General features: G+C 29.7%; 1 protein-coding gene across 3 annotated transcripts in view; it reads left to right on the forward strand.

Annotated features, from left to right (window-relative positions):
* Window positions 1-16,952, forward strand: part of LOC130666729 (dipeptidase 1-like) — a 200,668-nt gene that overhangs the window by 116,927 nt on the left and 66,789 nt on the right. For all 3 annotated transcript variants that reach the window (XM_057467963.1, XM_057467961.1, XM_057467960.1), the window contains exon 4: window positions 14,422-14,702. In XM_057467963.1, the coding sequence (XP_057323946.1) occupies window positions 14,422-14,702 (281 nt within the window). The remainder of the gene's footprint in view (window positions 1-14,421; window positions 14,703-16,952) is intronic.

A 16,952-nucleotide genomic window follows, 5' to 3' on the forward strand; every position in this document is an offset into this window, starting at 1 on the left:
GGGAAACCCTGTCGTTTTTACAAGATCAGTCTTGTTGCAGCAACAAACTCATGCTACAGGACCTATCCCTGTTGCAGCAACAGTTATTTTTTTCCATGAAGAAACAGAAAATGTCTCTGTGCTTTTACAAAGTCATCATTATTTGTAATATTGTTTTAACAGTAAGAATTTTATTTACGGTCTTCAATAGATGCTCGTTTCTAAAATTCAACTGAATTTATTTATGAAAAAGAATAAAGTTAGTTTATATTATTTAAAATTACCGCTTTTATCGTGTTACCGTACGGGCGAATAGGCCAACATAACTACAAACAAATATTTAAATTTTATTTTTCTAAAAATATATCAAAGTAATACAACCTAGTCTATTAATTATGAAAATTGAAATCTCTTATTTTTAAAAATATTTCTCTAATAAAGGAATTATTTTACTAAATGTACTGTGGATATAATTTAACGTGGGTACGTAATAAATTAAAAATTTTCATGCGAGAGTAGAGCACGCGTTTTTGCAGTTAATTTATACAACGACTTATACATATTCATTTTTACATTAGTATGTTCCTCGTAATATAGTAAAAGTAAATTCGTTAATTCAATAGGCAAAAGCACATCGAATTATTAATTATTAACTATCCAATTAATTTTTATTAAATGATTATTTGTTTTAGGTATTAATTTACCATATATTCGAGATTATTACTTATGGTAGTTAATTAATCGTAAATAATTTGCGATAATGAGTAATAATCTAATCAATTATTTACTATAACGAAGAATTACGAGTACTTACAATTAATAATATAAAAATATTTAAATTATCAGTTAATAGTAATTAACATTATTCTGATAATTCAATAATTAATTATCATTTAAATTATGTTCATTACTGAAATCAATTAGCTACCGATCACACTAATTATGAATTATATTATTTTAATCAACGTCAAAGTGTCCTGTTTAAAAAAAAATTAATTTCATGTAGAGGAAGGTCGAGTAAAATGCAGACGTCAAAAAAATGTACTTTTTGATTCTTTATACTCTATACATATTTCACTTTCCATTGCGTCTGTAGTGCACTGAGAGAAAAGTGTATGGTTGTGGTAACTAGAAAGGGATGGGAATGAAAAAATAGTCATCTTAACTAATATTTCTAGTTTTTTGAACTATATCATAGTGTCCGAAACTATTTGAAAGTAGTAGTTTTAACTAAGCATTTGTTTTGTTGTGGTAACTATTTAATATTACTTCTCAGAACTTGAACTTCAACAGAATCACAAATGTTTCAGCAATTGTAAGATTATAATTTCATTAATTTAGCATCATTTATATATATAAGTCGTCGACGAAAATAATTAAGGATTTTTCTTCATTATTTTTTTGTAATAAAAATACCTTTTTTTACTTAGTTACGTTCGCTATTGTCATTGTTCATTGAACTATAACACAGTTAAAACAACTATGATATCATCGTACATTTTACAACTATATATTAGTTATCTGAACTGAGGGTAACAGTGGAGGCTTCATTGAACTATGTTTTTCATAGTTCAGAAAACCAGTTTTTTCTCTCAGTGTGTAAAGAATAGTAAAGACACATATAAAGTTAGTAACCGTTCATGTCAGAACAGGACTGAGTACTGTTTTGGAGGTTAATGAGATCTACAAGATATAAGTAACCATTCCTGTCACTAAATAGTAAGTTCTCGTATTCTATACAGCAACAAGAGCTGTGTTGAGAGGTTTGCATACTCTTGAACTATGAACGACAACTATTTTAACAGTAACCAGTCATATGTTTCATGTACTGTGTAGCACATCATTGGTTACTGTTTAAAAAGTAATAGTACGTGTTAAGCAACGACTTACTCCTGTTCTAATATGAATGTCATATTAAAATGTATTTTTCTCTATACTTTTTGTCGATTACTGCGCAAAATAGTAACCAGTCCTATTTATTTTTTTCCGTGTGGGCTTTCAAAAAATCTGAAAAAAATTTTGGATTATTTCTTGAAGTGTCAAATATTTGGCTGAGAAGTTGCCAAAATTAATAGTTTAAAATTGCTGTTAACAATAACAAAAATTGAAGAATAATCAAAAAACGCAAAAAACGGAATTTTTTAGAAAATTGACTGTTGCCCCTAAGGCCCAGTATGCACACACAGACTTAATTAATAATAAATACATATTTTAACTGAAAAAATTGATAAGTATAATAATTGACAAATTTTGACATAGAAAAGATTTATCAATAAAATATTACAATAATTAAAGTTTTAAAACTTTAAATACATTTAAATAATCAAATAAGTTTTGAATAATTACATAAGTTTGAAACTTTAATAATTTTATTGAATATATACACCATTAACCTCAAAAACGGGATTGCGTGTTCTTACACCGGTTTTTTTATAGAAATTTTTGGGTATTCCATGTTTCCCACAATATCCTATTTAACCCTCTCTGATTTCTGTTCCAAATTTAATCATTATCGATTAAATATTTCTGAAGTTCATAAATTTTGATAAAAAATTAGCCTCAGACATGCAAGTGACCTGATAAACGTCTCATGCAATATACTGTATCCTAAAAAATAAATATCACAAATTGATTACAAATACAGCATAAATTATTTCACGAACGTAAAACAAAACTATTATTTTTATTTATCTAATATATGAATTTCAAATAAGATACTTTAGTCGGCAAAGAAAAGCTTCACTATTAGAGAACCATTACACGAAAATTATGATAAAAGAAAGTAAATGACAAAAGTCAACAGACAGAACGAGAGAACGAAAGAAAGCAAAGTAGAAAAAGATCCACAAAAAATAGTAAAAAAAAAAAAAAAAATAATGAAAGCGAGCTTACGTTAAAGGAAATTGAAGCACACAGATGATCTAGGGCATCTTGCAAGCCGCACGTAGACCTTGCGAGCAGCTAGACTCGATGAGCCAAGCTTCACGACGACTCGAGCTAAAGGCAAACTCCCTTCCAAGGAGTAGAGACAAATTGAAATTCCGAATCCACCCCGAGGGTGACGTGAAAATCTTATGCTTCTTCCATTTGTCCCTACTTCCTATCTTACGTCTTTGTTCCAGTCTCAACCTCCCCCACCTTTTTTCACCCTCTCAAGAAACTTTGTTGCATCCCACCCACATATACCTAAAAATATATAAAACTACCTACACATCCATATTTTTTTTATAACTATATATCTATATACACAAATATAAATGATGTGAGGTGAATATGGTCGTAAGGATAAGATTATTTCACGCTTCGAGTGCCCATCCTCTATATTTTTTTCTTATATTTTACGTTATTTCACATCTTATATATTTTCATTTGACATTATACCCTTCTTTACATTCAACCAACGTAACAGATCGGAAACGAACAGTTGAAATAACCATGTTCAATTTCTATATACCAATCACTTGACATGCGATTCACTAGAATCGATTTACTTTTCGCATCTTTTTTTTATTTTTATTTATTTACTTTTATTTTTTTTTTTTTTCATCCTAACAGTTATGTCGTAACCTACCTCGGCCAGAGTAGTATACTAGAGTAGTAGAACAACAGAACATCTGCTATTTCCATTGCCATTAGCTGTATCCATTGAGAGTCTATCTCACGTCCAGTCATTGGCGCAACATAGTTTTTCTCATTGTAACAATAAAAAAAAAAAAAAAATGGTCAGAGAGAGAAAGAGAAAGAGTGAAAGAAAAAACCTGGCACCCATATCAGTTGTAAAGAGCCGCAGATACAAGAGTAGCAGCAGCAAAAATATCCAGATCAGACTAGGTCGTTGAACAAACGACCGCATGATTTATCACAACGTTCCCTTACGCTCTGCAGCAATTTCATTGCTACACGTTTGACCGCTACATGTATACACATATATGTATGTATACAAACATGCAGGACGTCATCCACGATATAGCAATTTTGCGCGTCAGTTAGTACGCGATGCCTCCTCGTAAAGCAAAATCCAATGCGTCGGCCTCGGTGTCGAATGTTTGTCACTGTTACGGTACTGCTGCTGCTGCTGCAACTGTTGATGCTGTTGCAACTGCACCAACACAGTATAGTAAACTATACGAAATTCGAGCTCGTATATTTTAACCAAACATTGATCCAATGTTTCCTCTATACTACTCTTGCTACGATCGTACACCCTCTGGTACATTGGGGCATTTGAATTGTGGGTGGACTGATATTAAAACCTACGAAACTTTATTCACTCGAAAAATTACTGTACGACAGTTTACACTTGGTAATTCATTACTTTTTATTTTTTATTATTTACAAATCCTTTTTATTTATTACACTTTTTTTTATTTATTACAATGGATACCAACAAAAATACGCTCGTATTGTATAAAAATTGATTGTTTGTTGCCATTTATTTTTATTCAATGGGATTCGTTCATTAAAACCCTTTTAAAATATTGCATTGCCAACTTTTTTTTACAGATACACTTTTTAAAATCTGGTTAGAGTTTTTATTTGTTTTATGTATTCGAAAGTTTTTTTTTTATAAATTATATTCTGATGACAGTTAAGTGAAATATGTCGACATGTTTTAGTATTGAAGATTACAGAATTTTACAGTAACTAATGAAAGTAGAAGCTTTTGTAGAATTATTTCAAATGGAAAAATTATTAGAATATCAATATAGATATTGTGAAAAAATTGAAATTTTAATGAAAAAGCTTTTACTATTTTAATACTTTGAAGAATAGGCAAAAAGATTAAAACTCTTTTTTTTTACGGAGAGTCAAATTGTCAATTGATAATTTTTTTTTTTTTTTACAAGACTTATTTACCTTACTAATGAATTATCTATTACTCAGCGAATAATTTAATTCTTTAATAATAACTTCAATATAACGAAAAGTATTTAATTAATCATTAATAGAATCGGGTAAATCTATAGAGCATGAAATTAATCAATGATAAATTAAATTTGTGGAAGCTGGATTTTACTCCTATGTCAAGTAAATCATGATAATGACTGTGAAATAGTTCAATTTATACAGAAAATCTATAGAAACTGTTTTAAACTTTTAGAGTTATGGTATATTACTTACAATCTTTTTTAGAGGTTATTTTTATCTTATAAATACTTTTTCAAAACATATTTCTTTCTTAAATGTTGACTATGTTGCCATATTTCAGTTCGGTATATCCAGTTATTTCATAGAAAAATAGGGAGAGAGTAGAATAGGGGCCCTGTAAAATAAAAAAAAAAAAACATTTCAATTACGCTAATTTTTTTTCACTACTTCTACTTCTTTTTAATCACTGGATAACCATTTTATACTTTAATATACTACCCAATTAATAAAAAATTGTCAATAAAAGTGAAAAAAATAAGTTCTCTATAGAAAGCTTTTTTTTTAATTTTAATCTGCAAAAATACCGAATTACTAGTTTACATATCAAGTGTGATTATGTCAAAGACGCGAGTTGTGATGATTGACTACCAAGTCGATGTGACGTTGCCAACACAACGAGCGTCTTGTGTTTTTTTTCTTTTTTCACAACACTGAGCCCTGGGTCTAGGTTTTTTATGTATTTTCTTTATATTTTCTATGGAATTTCTTAGACGATGTCTTCTGGAAGAATGCAGTATTTTGACAGAATTAAATCGTAGTAAAAACGCGCGGAGTAAATTACTTATAGATAGTCCCTATCACTCCGTATGCGGACTGATTTTTTTTAAACTCCGAAAATCTGAATAACGAAGTGAACTCAGATTGAACTAAAATCCGTATTCACTCTTGATCTTTTACAATGTAGGCGTTTAATGGCATGCATTTTGAATATGTGTTATAAAGAAAAGTTTTCACCATCAACTGATATTCCCTTGTAGGAAAAAAAATATTGACAACGGGGCCGGTCTTGGCACAATACTGGGCTATCCAGGCTCGGCCTCCAAAGGTTGATCTGAGATCCGACCAACGTTCAAGTGACGAGCCTCGGTCCGCCAGCCTTGGGCCAAGATTCAGTCAATACTCACGTGACAAGCCTTGGTTTGTCAGTGATGGGCCAAGATTCAACAGACATTTAATTGACAAGCCTTGGTTTGCCAGTCTTGGGACAAGATTCAGCCATTACTCAAGTGACAAGCCTTGTCTTGCCAGTCTTGGGCCAAGATTCAGCCAATACTCAAGTAATAAGCCTTGGTTTACCAGTCTAAATAACGAATGGTACCTAACAACCTCTGGTTTCTATGTATAGTATAACAGCCTAGTGGATAAGACACTTGCCGAGCAGCCATGAAGGACCAGGTTCAAGACCTAGCAAATGCAAAAAAATTAGTTTCATCAACCTACCCGATTTCTCTATTGTACGAATTTATTTCCATATATATGTTGTAATCACACACATGTCTGCTCGATATTGGGCCAATACTTAGATGCAGTCTTGGCACAATACTGTCACTCAAGCTTGGCTCGGTGTTATCATTTCGGTGCTTAGACAGACTTCGACCGAGCTTGGATTTCAAGCTTCCCCCAGAGTTAATAAGTCTTGCGCCAAGCCTCGACCAAGCTTGGGCCTATTGTTTTTTCCTTTAAAGGTTACGTTCATATAAAATATGAAAAAATTTATTGTATCATCTGTTAAAAATATTTTTATAACATAATATATGGAAGAGAATTTTAGAAAACGTTCGTAGAGGTACTTAAACTGGATAGTTTATATATATATATATATTTACCACAAAAAAATAACATTTTTACTATAATAAATTATCAAAGAATCAAAGTTATAGTGGATTTCAAAATACAAACAAGTTGGAACTTTGATTTGAACTTATTTGTAACAATGGAAGATTTGAAGAAAAAAAAAAATCCAGCACCGCAAAATATTCATGAAGATAAAATAAAACGTACCTTGTTAACAGAAGTTTAACAAAGTTCAAGTAGTATGGAGTTTGTTCACATAAAAATCACAATGTCCGTATAAAGTTGGTTATAAACGACTGATGATCTTCAAATAAATGAGCATAAAAGAGCCTTTAAGAAAGTTTAAAGAAACCTCTCTAATAGTTAACATACAATTTGATTACCTTCATATACTATTAATACCATTTAAACTTCTGTTTACAAGGGTACTTTTAATGACTTTGATTATCTAAAATATATAAAAATGTTTGAGGATAATTTAGATTTAAATACAAAATTGTCTCAAATTTGCCAACTACCCATAACGAACATTTCGCTAATCTTTTTTAAGCGATTTATTTTTACAGACTATTAACTTTCACCCTCGCTCGGATCTTAGCGCTATAAAATCTATACTTTTAGAAATTTTTTATTTAAATTCTTATCCTTTACAAAACATTATTTAAGTACCATACAATTACATCGTGAAAGAATGTTATGGGTTATAGTAATTATTTAGATGCATGGTCACCTATTCTTAAACAGAAATTATCCAATTGTGTATACATCGCTTTCAGACAAATTTCTTCAGCAAATGCGTAGCGGGAGATTGAATGTAAATATGTTTTTTTTAGATAGAAATTTCATTTTGTATTTTTATTGCAATTATTTTCACAACAAATTCATGCGTATTTATCATATTTTTATCAAAATTTTCTTCAACTTTTTTTTTATTTCAAAGCTTCTATTGTTCAATATCGTGGGTGCTCTGTCCAAACCTCCTATTTCAGAAAAAATACAAGGTTGCGTCAGAGAACCCTTGATATCCCCAATGTGACAGAATAGTGACCTATAAATAAATTGATTTGTAAGTCAACCACTAGGCTTAATAGTATATTGTGTGGCAAAGGATAAAGCAAGATGATTTCAGATGAGGGTGAAATCGACTGCCCGAGTCGAATGTGAGGGCTGACATGACCCGGTCTAAAATCGTGTTTCATACCCCATGTCACGCACTATATTTTTTACATTATTTCCATTGGTACTGGGAGTCTTAATATCTGGGATCAGTCAACAGAGGCTAATTTCTGACTGGTAGAAAAATATAATATTTGAAATTTTCCTAAAAACTGCCAGTTTAGTTGGTTATTATAATGACGTAAATATTTAGAGACTTACAATAAACAAACTCAATTCGGCCAAAGATGAAATCAAGCCAGAAACTAATTTGAGGAGCAGAAACTAATGAGTTTCTTCCCTAGAGCAGAAACTAATCAGTTTCTGCCTGCTCAATCACATTGGTTTGAAATTGGCACGTTTTGCCAGTCAAAACAGGCATTGAAACTCCGTTTCAATGCAGGTGATATAAAAAAAAAGTTTTAAAGTACCATGAATACTGTGAAATAAATAGTTTCATCCCAAGTACATTAACAGATCCATCAGCTAGACCGATGTTGATGTATCCTGCCTTAGACCAACTATTTTACTAGTACGAATGGAGCCGAAACACTTTGGTGAAATTCACTACTAGTCCGGCAACAAGCAGAGACAGATAGTAACGTATATCTCTGCATCTACTTACATGGTGTTGAGTTGTATAGGGATCAAAGTAACTAAAGTACGTCAATTCAAACTTATTCAAAGCTCACTATACAATTTATTGTGTAAACTTAAGGTGGACCTTTATACATTTAATCGCCCATCTCACGGCAATAAACGAGTTCTGTTATTTTTTATTAAAAATTATTTATAAGGTCAATTTGAGGAAGCAATGATTAATTGACCCTATTTCTCTAACTTGCATAGATAGGTGGCTTAGCTACTGATTTAGGGTTTCACACGAGACGAGACGAGGCGAGAATTTCAAACTCTCGTCTCGATCTCGTAAATTGAGAAAAATCAGACGCTCGTCTCGGTCTAGGTCTCGTCTCGTTACTGTCTATCTCGTCTCGTTTCGTCAAATATCTTTAATTTCTGTTATGTACTTTTTTTTTTTTTTAATTTATATTCGATACTCGATAATTTTTTTTAATCTTCATATAGTTCACTGAAAAAATGAATTCAATAAATCAATTAACGACAAATGAATCGTTTATTTGAGAAACCCCATAAGTCATGTTTTTTACGAAATTGGGTTTTTTGCATTTTTGGGTTCTTTGGATGTCCCTCCATAGAAATCAATCAAAATATGCATCAAATCAGCGTTTAAAAAAAAATTAACGGGCTGACAGCAATTTCATTTAATTGAGAAACCCCATAAATCAATGACTCAAACTAACATATGCAGTTTTAGTTTTACAGAAATCATTTTTTTTTTTTTATTTAAAATTCGCGCTTTTTTGGGAAATTAATTTCAAATGTTGTTTTATTGTTGACTGTTACATGACTAATCAAAATGTTTAAATTAATTATAATTTTTTTGTAATTTCTGAGTTTCAGAGTTCAAATACATATTTAATACTTCATTTTATCAGTGTAATAAATGATTTGAGTGGAAACATTTAAAAAAACAATGATTTGATAACTTCTTTGTTCCGTTTGGTTGAGGAACCCCATAAGTCAATCAACGTTAAATAATTTTTTTTTAGTAGTTTCAGTTAAAAAATTAAATTTTTCTTGTTGGAATCTTTTTTAGCGACACTAACATTATTGTATTCAATTATTTATTTATTATTTTAATGTCAAGTTTTTCCAAATAAATGTTTTTTGTGTTTCCTGAAAAATTTTGTTTTCTTGACTTCTGGGGTTTCTCAAAGAAATGATTCAAATATGATCGGTTAAATTTAACAATACAATCTGCAAATACTTAAAACAGATTGTAGGAATAAAAATATCAGTGTAGCAGAAGAAAAATGTCTTAGCTGAATGAACAAATAAAACTGTAAAGCGGATTATAGAAAGGAACAAAAATAAAAATAAATAAAATAAAACAAAAAAAAAAAATAATAAGAGTCATATCGAGGAACTCGAGTTACTTGAGCTGCGGCAAGCTGCTGTCTCCATTGTTGGTAATGAAATCTGACAGACTCTCTATACAATATATAAAACATACCACACATTCGAATACCTACAACTTGTATAGTCATATATCTACACTGATCTATGTACATATAAACGAATAAAAGTAGCAAAAAAATGCAACGAGATCTCCATACTCTTGAAATAGCATTGAAATAGAAACTAGTGAGGATACTGTACACCACTTGATAGATCAAAGTGATGCAAGCGATAAGGCTATAGCCTTTTTACACTTTGAAATGTGGTATCCACTTTGTGTATTTCAAATTTTATTTTATTTCATTTTGCTGGTATTTATTTTTTTACTATAATTTTATTTTTACTGCTCATATATACATGATATATCTGTTATATAGTCTTGCATTATCGACTTCTCTACTACTTTTTTCTTGTTTTATTTAGTTAAAAAACTCTACAAAAGACGATACTTTTGAGAACAAGTATCGTTTGTATAAAGTCAATTGTTGTCGTCGTCTTCGAAAAACAATTTCTTTAAACTTATTGACAATGTACATCAACATTTATTACTCAAATAATTCATCAATACAGCATTATGTATAAAATATACTTACTGAATAAATTTATAATTTATAAGCAAGTTATACAAGAAATTATTTTTTTAAAGCGAGTGTACTTATTGTTGAAATTGCAACGACTAAGTTTACTTGCTATGTTATTTATAGTTTTACAAACAACTTTTAATGGAAAAAAGCATTTACATTTCTTGTTTGTTGGTTTTTTGGATTGTGGAACAATACTTTTTTTTTAATACTATATCTTGTTGGAACATTATACAGATGTTTCAAAAATTTGCTTCAATATACTAATTATTGACTCACTTAATTTGCTATTGTACAAATTATTGACAAGCATCCGCACCAATCAATTATATCTCCCAAATCTGTAACATTGTTTTAGAATAAATATAGATATTACTGCAAATAATGCTCTAATGGAAAATTCAATGAAATATAATCATTCATTGCATAGAAAAAATTATCAATACTCATAAATCGATGTAAGTAAAAACAATATTCTAACAGCAATAAGTATGAATTAATATTTTTTTCAATAAATAGCTATTGTCACCTAAATTTTTTCATTTTATGCAAAATATTGGATACCTCAAACGCAAAGCAGTTGGATGTGCTTTGTTCTTACTCTTTTAAGGTCATGCGATTCATTTTAACTGATTTCCACAAACACACGCGGGAAATTTAAAAAAAATATGAAAAACAGCTGACTGCACAAAAAAAAATTATCGAGTCAAGAAAATATTTTGGAAGAAAAACGTTTTCGGGAACCAAATCAAGATTTTCTTGAGCTGAAAAATAAAAAAATAAAAATAGTTATTATTTTTTGAACTTTTTTTCGCTGATATCTTTTGTACTAATCAACCGATTTTGATGTTTCATGTGACATTTGATGCAGTTTATCAGTTTTTAACACTAAGGAAATTTGAGAATCAATCAGTTCAACAATTCCGATGTTATTTGAAAAAACTTTAGAACGTACTTTATCAATCAGGCTAAATTTTCACAGAATCTAGAAATTTATTAGCCACTTCGAATGCCGTATCAAATATCCTAATTGGTTAATCCATTCAAAAGTTATAGAATATTCAAAAATGTATTTGCGTAGATACACACACTCGGACATCATCTTGAAAATAGTCAGAGTAGCTTCCTAGGACCTTAAAACGTCAAGGTCTGTTTAAAAATCGATTTTCGAAAATCGGACTAAAACCAATAACTTCCCTTTTTTTGAAAATCTTAAATGTTTTTGGTAGGAAGTTTAAAATTACCCAAAAAGTTCAATAATATGAGGTCGTCTAGCCAGAAGCTAAATTTTTACTATGTTTTTAATAGAAACGGAACTTCTAAAACATGTTTTCGAGTAGGATATTTTATAATGTGCATGGCAAAAAGTTTGATGTTTACCAAATGTCCTGACAGCACCAAACTTTTTGGGTAATTTTTACTAAAAACTTCTCTACGTGTAAAAAACCGATGCTTTATATTATAAAATAGTGAAAACTACTTCTGACAAAATAATAATCATACTTCTGACGTTAATTATTTAATTAGTTGACTAATAATACTAGTTATAAGAATATTTCCAATAAGATATAGAAAGTAGTTTTTTGTAGTGAGATATCTGACAAGGAATTATCGTTTTAAACTTTTACCGCTGCAGTTGAAATAGTTTATCGTGACTTGGATCTTATTTAATTCTGAGACCGATTGTTTTGTGAACTTCTCATCTAATCGATTTGGATTGAATGAGATCTCTACTTTGATAAACTCTTTCAATTACCGCAAAAACCAATCAAATCAGTTGGTTTGTTCAGAAGATATCGTTAAATAAAATTTAATAAAACGTAATTTTCATCATAAGATATCTCTGGAACTAATGATCTAATTTGTATGCGTCTCGTAGTAATCGGAAAGGTTCATCAAGACTTAGATCTGATCAAATTTTGGGAGTTAATAGTTTAGTTCAGATTATAAAAAAAAATTTCTTTAAATGTTTTCTTTATATTTTTTAATAAAAACTATTTTGCTGATTGATTCCAAAAACTAACTAGATCATAGTTTGATAAGATCTTTTGATAACAGCAACACAAATTCGAAATTACTCTAATAAATATTTGGTTCAAACACACACACATTTTGATGTCAACTTAAAAATAGTCAAAACGCTTTTGTAGACTTTGAAATGTCATCTATTGAAAACTTTATTTTAAGGCACAACAGTAACCGATTTTCAATTTCTTTTAATTCAAGGAAAGTATTGGCAATCTAAAATGCAGAATCTTCAGCGTTTTCTAGAACATTAACAGAGGGCAGGAAATTTTGGATTGTTAGAAATTCTATTTCGTCTCCGAGAAATTCCCATTTACTTTACGAGGGCAACAATGATAATTCCGTTTATTTTTCTCAGTATCAGAAAGAGGTCCGGGCCCGTTTCACATTAAAGATTGTTTTGAAACTGCAAACTTCACTTTTTGGATATTTAATACTTTATTTTAATTAATGAAAAAATATAATCTAACTCGATTCAACAGTGTGATAACTTTACAAATTATTATATCTAAATTTTTGAAGTGTCAAAAATTGGCCCAAAAGCGGCCAAAAATGGCACTCGTACCCTATATTGATTAGCGAAAAAAAAATTTGTACATACCCTTATGATACTTTTGACATGCACACGATATCAAAACTATACAATATTTTAAATAATTAAAAATATTTATAATTCAGAATTTATGCATGTCATTGAATATCCAATGAAATTCAATCGAATGTCAAAACGGGCAATTTACCTCCACGTATATAGTTATTTATTTTAATTGAAGTTTCTATACTATGAATATTAAAATATTCTTTGTATTAAAAAAAAAAAAAAAAAAAAAAAAAAATTCTTTTTTGTGTTGAATAAATACAGGCATTCTCTTTGATACATAAAATACAAAAGCCCATAATATTATTTACATCATTTATTGCGATTCGAAATAAAATAAAATTTATGATAAATAACAACTTTTTTTTTTTTTTTTTTTATAAAAAACCCGAACATGAACCATGAGAAAAAATGTTTCAACGTTTCCTTTAATTAAACTACATGACCGTTATCAAACAGCACTCACCTATCCAATCAATAAAAAAAAAAATAAACCCTAAACAATAAAATCAATGTCGGTAATAAATTTCCACCGGCAAGAAACAATCTCAAAAACACGGCTCCTATAATTCCGTTAAGATTAATGTTTTCATCTTATTACCAATCTAGTACACAATATTCTCCAACTTACTAATTAAATCGCTAGGTCTCGTATAAAACCAATAGCAGCAGTAGCAGTAGCAGCATCAGCAGCAGTAACAACTGACTAGTTGAACAAGAGTGACAGAAGAAACAAAGCCCACAGAAGTACCAGTTTCTCAAGTCTCCTAGTTCCACCTCATTCACCTTCTTTACCTTCTGAAGCTTCACCACTACCCAACACTAGATCTCTTAGCTTTGTATCAAGATTAGTCGAATTAGTCTTCCGTAGACTAATCAGCTAACAAAGTTCTCTTCCATCTAGCCAACCATATCGCAAGGTGTTTCTCATTGAACGTTAGCCTTAACAACAACTATATCTAAGATTTAATCTAAAATCACCAGTTCAATTGTCACTTTATTATGCTCTATTTACTATTATACGATGAGCTGTATAACAAGTTAACACGTCTGGCAAACCCAGTACTACCACCGCCACATTCAATTCAACCCAGTATACTAGTACAACAACCACTACTAGCCATTCTACCCCTTTAAACTCGCGTCTATCCCGTTGGGCTTTTGTTCGTAGTTCCGAATGATCGTATTATTATCAAGCTATTCATCAGTTTATCGATTGTACTCTATATAACTACAACTATTATTGACTACTATTGACTATTATTATTGACTGGCGGACTATATCTAACGTTGATAGCCATTATTATTGGTGTATTACAGACAACGTGCCTAACAGAACTGCCAGACGTTGCGCCTTGTAACGGGACTGTACGTTTACCGCCAACCTGCGAGGAATCACCAAGCTCTGGGAGTAGTAAAGACCAGAGGGACCAAGGTCCACGACGCAGATGTCGAATCCTCGCATCAATATTACTATTGATAAGTGCTCTATTACTGGGCGGACTTTGTCTCCCATTTATACTACAAACTGCCCCTGCTAATCACGAACAGAGGCTCGATGTTATTCGAAGAATCCTCACTGAAGTGCCTCTGATTGATGGGTAAGCTATTTTATTCAATCCTATTCTATTAAATTTTCAGCTATTTTATACTCAATCAGTTCATTTAATTGGTTCATTTTTAAATAGCGTTAACTACTTTACTATTTCGGTTAAGTAAGTACACAGTTAGAAATTTAGTGTTAAATTAAACACAAATCGTGTGTTGCAAACAGTGTACACAAATTTTTGGGTTAATTCAGCACATTGCGTTTGTGTTGATCTTTAACACAAATTTTATGTTAAATAATTGAACAAATGAAACCGTTATTTTGACAGAAAATTTGTGTAAATTTAGCAGACTTTTCGTGTTAAAATTAACTAATAAATATAAGCACATAACCTAGCCAATTCAAGTATACTGATCTACCCTTACTACAACTTATGTCAATTTAGCAAACAATTAATTCGATTTTTTGTGATTTTTCTAAAAAACGGAGCTATGAATTATCCCCCCGTAAAATGGAAATACAAAAATCATTGAACCTGATCATAAAAATATGAAAGTTATCTATGATTATTAGGGTGTTTAAAAAAAAAAAGATTTTTTTTCTTATGGTTCCAAAAGTTAGTCTTAGGTACAAAAAAAATCCTCCCAAAAGAGCAGCTCGAAATCTCAATTCTACTAAGAGCTCAACGAATATTCATTTTCCCATTCAAATTGCATGTAAAAAAATTATTTTTTTGTTTTTTAAAAATAAAAGTATTAAAAATTTTTTTTTTCGGAAATCGAAGTACATAGTCTTGTAAGAAATTAAATTTTCTACAAAAAAGCTCCCAAGTGTTTTCTCCGAAGAACTAACAGAAAAAAGTTATGAAGCTTTAAACTATATTAAATAAGGTAAAGTACCCAGTAGTTGAACAGGTTTCAAAGTAAAACGTGTTTGACCCTACTTTTAATATATAAAGTTGTAATGATTAGTTCAAATTAATAATTTTCATGAATATATAAACAATTTTGAATTGATTGAAGCGCAAAATAACGCAGATAATTACATATTTATATTTTGACAACGTTTTTAAGATAGACTATGAAAGGAGTAGTAGTTAAACGATCAACTCTGACAAGCCGTAGTAGTTGAACACTCCGGGAGCAGTAGTTGAACTGATAAAATATATGGCAATAGGCACACCAAAATTTTTCAACGTTTTATTGAAATATCAAAAGAATTATAATATATTATTGAATTTTATTAAAAATAATACTCTGAATACGTGATATGATGATTTAAAAATGAGAAATATTTGTATTTAATTTTTTAATTACATTTTTTATTACTAATGAATGAATTATTATGAACTAAAAACAACACAAAAAATGAACTGTTACCTGAATTGAAAATCATAAATACTTCTATTCATTTATTATAAATATAATTTTTTTATTACAAGGACAGAATAAGAATTTAAACTTTTAGATCTAAATAGTTTCTTGTTTAATTTTTTAAGTTTTTTGTAAAGTTGTTAAGTCGTAAAATTTTATGGATTTAACAAACTTTATTGTAAATTTTATTAATTGTAACGGATTATTTTTTATTAACAGATAAATGTTATTCGCAATTTTCATCTTACCTATATGTTGTGAATTTTTTTTTGATAGAAAATAATAAAAATTTATTTTGATGAAATAGATACGTTTTCACAGGAAATCACTTAAAATTATTACACTAATTGTTGATGAATCACTCATACTTTATTTTCGTATATCTTTTAATAAATAAATAATTAAATTAAATTATTTGTTATTGCACTAGAATAATTTTACGCTGTTCACCTACTGCTGCCATGAAAATAACATGGAGCCAATACTTTAACATGTAACGCTATCTCGTTCAAGTTTTGGGTACCGGCTGAACATTGGGAGGTATAGTTAGACGCTAAAATTTAATATAAAAATTTTAGTTTATGTCTTCGCAAAAAATATATAGTATTTAGAAAAGACTATTTCATTAGGTAGTATAATTTTTTTTACTTAAAATGATGATATACCGTTTTTTTTACTGATTGTTCGGCTTACGGTATAGTATCTTTTTCATGAAAAAAATAGCATCTACCGGCTATTCTCGATATGTCAACTTTAAAGTTAAAAAATATATAATTTTTTTGAGTTATAATTAAAAAAACTTACAGTAATCAATTACTGTATCATTGAATAATTATAACATCCGCATATTACTCATAATATAAATAGGTATTTTGTATAACAACAATTCTAAAAGTCTGTTCAACTACTGGTCCCATTTTTAGAAGTGT

Source organism: Microplitis mediator, chromosome 4 (genome assembly GCF_029852145.1).
Source record: "Microplitis mediator isolate UGA2020A chromosome 4, iyMicMedi2.1, whole genome shotgun sequence".
NCBI lineage: Eukaryota > Metazoa > Arthropoda > Insecta > Hymenoptera > Braconidae > Microplitis > Microplitis mediator.